At 47.2% G+C, this 9,249-nt stretch overlaps 1 protein-coding gene across 1 annotated transcript in view; it reads right to left on the bottom strand.

Moving 5' to 3' along the window:
- aars2 (alanyl-tRNA synthetase 2, mitochondrial (putative)) overlaps positions 1-9,249 on the bottom strand; it is a 57,956-nt gene that overhangs the window by 7,917 nt on the left and 40,790 nt on the right. The window contains exons 14-17 of the mRNA XM_072550496.1: positions 6,343-6,483; positions 2,906-3,043; positions 738-841; positions 224-332 (exon numbers count right to left, since the gene is read on the bottom strand). Coding sequence (XP_072406597.1) covers positions 224-332; positions 738-841; positions 2,906-3,043; positions 6,343-6,483 — 492 coding nt within the window. The remainder of the gene's footprint in view (positions 1-223; positions 333-737; positions 842-2,905; positions 3,044-6,342; positions 6,484-9,249) is intronic.

Raw genomic sequence — 9,249 nt, 5'->3', positions numbered from 1 at the left:
TATTTGGACAGGTACAAGGATGGGAAAGGTAGAGAGGTATGTGGGCCAAATGCAGACAAAGGGATTAGTTCTTTTCAGGAAACTGGGTTGCCATGGCCAAGTTAGGCTGAAGGGTCTATTTCCATGCTGTATGACTAAGTATTATTTATATATCTGCAAAACACTATCCTCCTAATCGGTGTGCAGCTCTCACTCAGTGGCATTCCCAGTGAGAATGGCTCACCTCCTTGGCGTCCTCTCCTGTAACAGCAAGTATTCTGCTGATGCCCTTCCCCAGCTGCCTCTCTGATACAATCACAAGGTCCTGGATCAGACCTGTCCGCAGCAAATGCCTGCACAAAGATGTATGAGCAAACAGTTTGAGAGTACATCTTCACCTTTACTGTTCTTTCAAGCATTGTGCAACAGGTACAGCAAGGGGTTACATATAGAATAAAGCTTCCTCTACTCTTTTAAACACAAAGTAAAACTTCGTGTCCTTTAAATTGAAACTACAGCTCTCTTGACACGTACCCATCAATTATATCATAGAAAGCAATGTGGTTAGTTGCAGAGTCAGGCTGTCTCTCTGCTGACCCCTTAAACCAAACAGGACAGGTAAAATATAGGGTCAGATACAAAGTAAAACTTCCTTGACACTATCCCCATCGAAAACTCCCAGAACATGTAAAGCATGGGGTTAGATTGAAATAAAGCTCCCCCCACCCCCCGGCCCAGCTCAGGAATGTGCTACTCACGTCCCACAGCAGAGTTCCACAGAAGTGTGTTGCTTGTTATTTGAATGCAGTAACTGTTTGACAGGCAGCCCGACTGACACCACACGCACAGGATCTGGATAAACCTGGCAGAGGAAAGTAAATCTATCAGCTCTCAATTATAGGAAACCATTCCACAGAAAACCATGGGCCGACAAGTGACCTGTCCCTTAATCCGATACCTCCTCATCCAATAAACCTCCATTTCAAATGAAATTATAAGCATGCACACGGATAACTGAGTGTAAATTCTAGCCACACTTGCCTGGAAGCAGTTTTCTCATAAAATTAGAAACAAATTGCTAAAATGTTGTTTTCAGACAGAAGGTAATAAATTGTTTTGCGTAAAATGATCTTGCAGCTGTGTTGTGGGCTGTGCTCCCAGGTTCTCCCTGGACCCCAGATATAATTCTGCTTTCATAGATGGACACATAGCTAATTATCTTATCTATCTGTTCCTGTGCCATGTATATCTGTGGTATGCGATAATATTCATTCATGTATGCTTGCAAAATGTAGGTAACGTCGGTAACAGCCGGTGCTGGCTTTGCTTGGTCCTGTGACCTCCTGAGGTTATGTGATTAATGGGCAGCCCCTGCCTAAAATACTACAGAACCTGTAGCAGTTTGTATGACTCTGGACTACACCAGTCTCTCTCAGAGGCAGGACGTACTGCCCATGGCCATGTAAAAAAGTCTGCTAATGGTCAAGGTCTGACTCCCGACGGCTTTCTTCAACAATAATACAACACAGACTGACTTGTCAGAAGAACAGATCTGAACAAATGGACTCAAACAGGGTACGAGGTGCCATGGATAGAAGGAATGAAGACAAATCTCAAAGTGTATAACTTGCGAGATTTCTGTGCTCAAGATCTACTTAAGTTAAAAATGGACTCAAAATGACAAAGGCTGATCACAGGATTATATTTCCAGAAGCTTCTGAACCTCCTGCATTGTGCAGCTGCTCCTGCTAAAGCTGGTACAAAACGGGGTCTTCCAGCTGAGCTGTCTGCCTCCAGCCAGCTCTGGAGAAAATCACAAATTCTAATACATTAAAAATAGGTAAATGCTGGCACTTCTTCATCTCATAACGGAAATTCAGAGGGGGGAAGCACTAGCAGATGCTCCTCTGAGGCACTAATGGACCCTCCTCCCAGGGAGCTCCGCACTCACGGACCCTCCTCCCAGGGAGCTCCGCACTCACGGACCCACCTCCCAGGGAGCTCCGCACTAACGGACCCTCCTCCCAGGGAGCTCCGCACTAACGGACCCTCCTCCGAGGGAGCTCCGCACTAACGGACCCCCCTCCCAGGGAGCTCCGCACTAACAGACCCACCTCCCAGGGAGCTCCGCACTCACGGACCCTCCTCCCAGGGAGCTCCGCACTCACGGACCCTCCTCCCAGGGAGCTCCGCACTCACGGACCCTCCTCCCAGGGAGCTCCACACTAACGGACCCTCCTCCCAGGGAGCTCCGCACTAACGGACCCTCCTCCCAGGGAGCTCCGCACTAACAGACTCTCCTCCCAGGGAGCTCTCCTCTAACGGACCCTCCTCCGAGGGGGCTCCGCACTAACGGACCCTCCTCCCAGGGAGCTCCGCACCAACGGACCCTCCTCAGAGGGAGCTCCGCACTAACAGACCCTCCTCGCAGGGAGCTCTCCGCTAACGGACCCTCCTCCCAGGGAGCTCCGCACTAATGGACCCTCCTCCCAGGGAGCTCCGCACTAACAGACCCTCCCCCCAGGGAGCTCCGCACTAACAGACCCTCCTCCCAGGGAGCTCCGCACTAACGGACCCTCCTCCGAGGGAGCTCTCCTCTAACGGACCCTCCTCCGAGAGAGCTCTCCTCTAACGGACCCTCCTTCCAGGGAGCTCTCCTCTAACGGACCCCCCTCCGAGGGAGCTCCGCACTAACGGACCCTCCTCCGAGGGAGCTCTCCTCTAACGGACCCTCCTCCCAGGGAGCTCCGCACTCACGGACCCTCCTCCCAGGGAGCTCTCCTCTAATGGACCCTGCTCCAACAGAGCTCTGTTGAAATGGAAGCTCCTTCGATCTACTTTGCATTATCTGATACTCTCAGGAGGGAATTCTAGGCAACCGAAAAAGGTGGATGGAGAGGTTGACTTTAAATGGCTGCTTTTGTACCTCATCGATACTCCGAAGTCCTTTGATGCAGTTGACTTGATTTAACGGGACCTCTGCTGTGTATACACACTCATCACGACAGATCACATCTCGCACAATCTGCTCCACTGTCTCTAGCTGCTGCCCAGTGATTGGAGTCTACAGCAGAATCAAAAAAGGCAATGCATTAAAACTGAACCAGGACCTGAGCACATTCAACACACACTGCAGCACATCATTACAGTCAACTCGGACCAAAACCGGAAGAGCTTACAGTCAGTCAATCAACGGCCTGACCTAGTTTACAATGCCCCAGACACCACTATCCACATAACTGGACATGTCTAGCCCTACTGGAAGGACAGATCCAGCAGACATGAGAGCATAATGGTGTATTGACTCTGCTTCTCACAAAGTCTCGTATCATCAGGTTAAACGTGAGGAAGGAAACCTGCTACAGATTACCATGTGCTGCCCTCCCTTGGCTGATGAACCTGTGCTTTTCTATGTTGAAGAACACTTAGAGCAACAGGGCACACAGTGTACTCTATGTGGGTGGCTTTGGTGTTCACTACTAAAGGGGACACTGTTTAATCACCAGGAACTGTGTTGGTTGATTCCAAAACTGATCAGAGAATCCGAGACTGGATCTGCACCAGGTGGTGTGGGGAAGAACATGAGGGAGAAACACACTTCCCTCATCCTTATTAATCTGCCAGGTGCAGATGCATCTATCAAAACAGTGACCACCACATAGTCCATGTGAAGATGAGGTCCCACCTTCACATTGTGAAACCCCTCCATTGTGCTGTGTAGCACTATCACCGTGCTAAATAGGACAGACTTTGGACAGATCTAACAACTCAACACTAAGCATCCATGAGGTGCTGTGGGCCATCAATAAAACAAACTATGACCTCATGGCCTTGCATATCCCTCAGTCTACCACTGCCATCAAGCCAGGAGATCAATCCTGGGTCAGCAGTGAGTGTAGGACAGCAAGCCAGAACCAGACAGACATACATATAAGGTGTCAATCTGAAAAAGTTACAAATCAAGATTATTCGCACACCAACAGTAAATGATAGACAGAGCCAAGCGATCTCACAACCAACAGATCAGGTCTCAGCTCTGGGCCCTGACAATATCCCAGCAACAGGACTCAAGATCTATGCTCCAGAACCCACCACTCGCCCAGCCAAGCTGTTCCAGTACAGTTACAACACTGGCATCTACCTGACAATGAGACAAATTGCCCAAGTACATTACATCGGAGGGTCAAATCCAACTCTGCCAAATAACACTCCATCAGTCTAGTCCAAGATTCTCTCAAAGTACACTTTCAGGTTGAGTCAGTAGTTAGAAAGACAAATGCAATGATGGCATTTATTTTGAGAGGAATGTCCTTCTGAGGCTATGCAAGGCTCTGGTCAGACTACATTTGCAGTATTATGCACAGTTTTGGCCCCCATATCTCTGGAAGGATGTACTGGCCCGGAGTGAGTTCAGGAGGTTCACGAGAATGGTCCCAGGATGAAAAGCTTAACATATGAGGAATCATTGAGGACTCCCAGTTATATACTCAATAGAGTTTAGAAAGATGAGTGGGATCTAATTGAAACATACAGAATACTGAATGGCCTGGACAGAGTAGATATTGGGAAGGTGCTTCCATTGGTTGGAGAGAATAGGCCCCAAGGGCACAGCCTTAGAGTAAAGGGAAGACCCTTTAGAATGGAGATAAGGAGAAGCTTCTTCAGCCAGAAGACGGTGAATCAATGGAATTCACTGCCACAGAAGGATGTGGAGGCCAGGTCATTGAGTATATTTAAGATTGAGAGAGATAAGTTCTTGAATATCAAGGGGGTCAAGGTTATGGGGAGAAAGCTGGAGAATGGGGTTGAGAAACTTATTAACCATGACTGAATGGAGAAGCAGATTCGATGGGCTGAATGGTCTAATTTTTGCTCTTATGTCTTATGGTCTTGATTATCAGTAAAGTGATGGACGGTGTCTTACCAACCAGTACCTGCTCAGTGACATCCAGTTTGGGACCTTCCAGGGCCACTCTGGTCCGGATCACCTTGGTTCAAACATGGACAAAACAGCTGAATTCCAGAAGTAAGGAAAGACTGATTGACATCAAAACCACATTCAAAGGAGTGTCAAAACAGAAGTCAATGGGAATCAGAGGAAACCTGCTGCTTGGAGTGATACTCGGCACATATGAAAATGGTTGTGGTCATTCAAGGTTAGTCACCAGTTCCTTAGGAAACTGTCCTTGGTCCAACATCTTCAGTCACTTCATCAATGACCTACTGTTCATCAAAAGGTCAGAACTGAAAATATTCGCTGATGATTGCACAATGTTCAGTAGTATTTGCGATTCCTCAGATATTGAAGCAGTCCATGTCCAACTTAAGCAAGACTTGGACAACAGCCAGGCTTGGACTGAAAAGTGGCAAGGAACAAATGCTCCACACAAGTGTCAGACAATGATCTTTTCCATGAAGAGACAATCTGCCCCTTGACAAACATCCTGAGGCTTATCATTGAACAGAAACTGAACTAGTTTAGCCAAATACTGTGGCTACGAGAGATCAGACACAAGGAATCCTGCAGTGAGTAATACACATCCTAACTCCCTAGCCTGTCCACAATGGGGTGGACAGGGCACAGGTCAGGATTGTGATGACTGCTCTGTCCAAACTGGAGGGCAGTGAGTAGGTGTTGTTGATAATGTGATAACATTATCAACAAACTCCTGCATTTAGTACTCCCTCCTGTAAGCTTCACCGAGCTCGGGCTAATCTCCTGGTTTGATGGTAATGGTCAACTGGAGATATGCTGAACCATAAGGTTACAGATTGTGTTGGAGTAAAATTCTCCTGCTGGTGGCCAACAACACTTCACGGATGCATGGTTTTGAGTCATTTGGTTTGTTCGAAGTCTCTCCCATTTACTAAGGTGCTCCTGTCATATAACACGATGGATGGCATCCTCAATGTGAAGCCTGGACGCCTGTCTCCACAAGGACTGTGCAGTGGCCACTCCCACCAATACAGTCATGGATAGATTGAGGAAAGAGTACATAATGGAGAAGGGAAGAGAGAACTAGAATGGTTGATATGAATGGAAAATGATGGAGGCGGCCTCAGAGGCAGTTGAACCCTGCAATTAATTGGTTGGACCAAGCGGAACTTCAATTACATTGATAGATTGGAGAAGGTGGGACTGTTTTCCTTAGAGAGAAGGTTGATAGGAAATTTCGTTAGAGGTTTTCAAACTCAGGAGGCGGGACACTCAGTGATGAGAGTGTGTCGCTGGAAAAGCAGAGCAGGTCAGGCAGCATCCGAGGAGCAGAAAAATCAACATCTCGGGCTGGAGCCCTTCACTCAGTGAGGTCAGATGCAGCACAACACCATGCAGACAATGGAGATAGCAAAAGTGATTCCTACCTTGATACTGTAGTCAAAGCGCAGTCGATCAGCCGTGATGTGTGATCCTCTCTGCTCAGTCTCATCTCCCAGCACACAGCGCAAGGCATAGTTCAGCAGATGAGTAGCCGTGTGTTTCACCATGCAGGCCAGACGGTGACCCTTGGAAAGTACCAGAAAAAACAAACAGCATGACAGTCAAATAGCGGCACAGTGGTTATGTTACGGGTCTAATCACCCAGAGGACTGTGGAATCATGAGTTCAAATACTACAAGGGCTGCTGCAGGAGTTAAATAAATCTGGAATAAAAAACCTACCTGAATAGTCATAAACTATCAAATCATGGTAAAAAACCTGTTTGGTTGACCTATGTCCTTTAGGGAAGGAAATCTGCCACCCTTACATGGTCTGACCTATGGAACCCCAGACCGTAGAAATGTGTTTGATTGTTCATAACCATGTGAAAGGGCTCAACAAGACAGTTCATTAGCATTGTCTCCAGAGCAATTAAAGATGGGCAGTAAACACTGGCCCAGCTACTATCATCCACATCATAAGAATGAACAGACAAAAAGCACCACAAGCTACAGTATATAATAACAGGGGCACCCAGAACACCAATCAATTTTTTTAAAAATAGAATACAGCGCAGTACAGGCCCTTCAGCCCTCGATGTTGCGCCGATCAAAGCCCACCTAACCTACACTAACCCACTATCCTCCATATACCTATCCAATGCCCGCTTAAATACCCATAAAGAGGGAGAGTCCACTACTGCTACTGGCAGGGCATTCCATGAACTTACGACTCGCTGAGTGAAGAACCTACCCCTAACATCAGTCCTATATCTACCCCCCCTTAATTTAAAGCTATGCCCCCTTGTAATAGCTGACTCCATACGTGGAAAAAGGTTCTCACTGTCAACCCGATCTAACCCCCTAATCATCTTGTACACCTCTATCAAATCACCCCTAAACCTTCTTTTCTCCAATGAAAACAACCCCAAGTGCCTCAGCCTTTCCTCATACGATCTTCCTACCATACCAGGCAACATCCTGGTAAACCTCCTCTGCACCCGTTCCAGTGCCTCCACATCCTTCCTATAGTATGGCGACCAAAACTGCACACAATACTCCAGATGCGGCCACACCAGAGTCTTATACAACTGCAGCATAACCTCAGGACTCCGGAACTCAATTCCTCTACCAATAAAAGCCAGTACGCCATATGCCTTCTTCACTGCACTATTTACCTGGGTGGCAACTTTCAGAGATCTGTGTACATGGACACCAAGATCCCTCTGCTCTTCCACACTACCAAGTATCCGACCATTAGCCCAGTAATCCATCTTTTTATTACTCTTACCAAAGTGAATCACTTCACACTTAGCTACATTGAACTCCATTTGCCACCTTTCTGCCCAGCTCTGCAGCTTCTCTATATCCCGCTGTAACCTGCCATATCCTTCCTCACTGTCTACAACTCCTCCGACTTTCGTATCATCCGCAAACTTGCTCACCCAACCTTCTAACCCTTCCTCCAGGTCATTTATAAAAATGACAAACAGCAATGGTCCCAAAACAGATCCTTGCGGAACACCGCTAGTGACGGCACTCCAAGATGAACCTTTGCCATCAACTACTACCCTCTGTCTTCTTCCAGCCAGCCAATTCCTAATCCAAACCTCCAACTCACCCTCAATGCCATATCTCTGTATTTTCTGCAGTAGCCTACCATGGGGGACCTTATCAAACGCCTTACTAAAATCCATATATACCACATCTACCGCTTTCCCCTCATCTACCTCCTTCGTCACCTTCTCAAAGAATTCAATAAGGTTTGTGAGGCACGACCTGCCCTTCACAAAACCATGCTGACTATCCTTGATCACATCATTCTTATCCAGATGTGCATAAATCCTATCCCTTACAATTCTCTCTAAGACTTTGCCCACAACAGAAGTGAGACTCACTGGCCTATAGTTACTAGGATTATCCCTACTCCCCTTCTTGAACAAGGGAACCACGTTTGCTAGGCTCCAGTCCTCTGGCACTACTCCTGTCGACAAAGAGGACACAAAAATCAAGGCCAATGGCTCTGCAATCTCCTCCCTTGCTTCCCAGAGAATCCTAGGATAAATGCCATCAGGCCCAGGGGACTTATCTATTTTCACCCTTGCCAGAATTTCCAACACCTCTTCTCTACATATCTCAAAGCCATCCATTCTACTTATTCGTGCCTCAGTATTTATATCGACAACAATGTCCTGTTCCTGAGTGAATACTGACGAAAAGTATTCATTCAGCGCCTCCCCAATCTCTTCAGCCTCCACACGCAACTTCCCATTACTATCCTTGATTGGACCTATTCCTTCCCTAGTCATTCTTTTATTCCTAACATACCTATAGAAAGCCTTAGGGTTTTCCCTATGGTCCAGTACACTGCAGTAAGTGGCCAATAACTTTCTCAGAGTCATAGAGATGTACAGCATGGAAACAGATCCTTCGGTCCAACCCGTCCATGCCCACCCAATCTAGTCCCACCTGCCAGCACCCGGCCCATATCCCTCCAAACCCTTCCTATTCATATACCCATCCAAATGCCTCTTAAATGTTGCAATTGTACCAGCCTCCACCACATCCTCTGGCAGCTCATTCCATACACGTACCACCCTCTGCGTGAAAAAGTTGCCCCTGAGGTCTCCTTTATGTCTTTCCCCTCTCACCTTAAACCTATGCCCTCTAGTTCTGGACTCCCCGACACCAGGGAAAATACTTTGTCTATTTATGCTATCCATGCCTCTCATAATTTTGTAAACCTCTATTAGGTCACCCCTCAGCCTTCGACACCTTACTGAAGTCCATATACATCACAGCTACTGCTCTGCCCTCATCAGCCTTCTTTGTTACTTCTTCAAATAACTCAAT

Source organism: Chiloscyllium punctatum, chromosome 3 (assembly GCF_047496795.1).
Source record: "Chiloscyllium punctatum isolate Juve2018m chromosome 3, sChiPun1.3, whole genome shotgun sequence".
NCBI lineage: Eukaryota > Metazoa > Chordata > Chondrichthyes > Orectolobiformes > Hemiscylliidae > Chiloscyllium > Chiloscyllium punctatum.
This window is presented reverse-complemented; position numbering and strand designations above follow the sequence as displayed.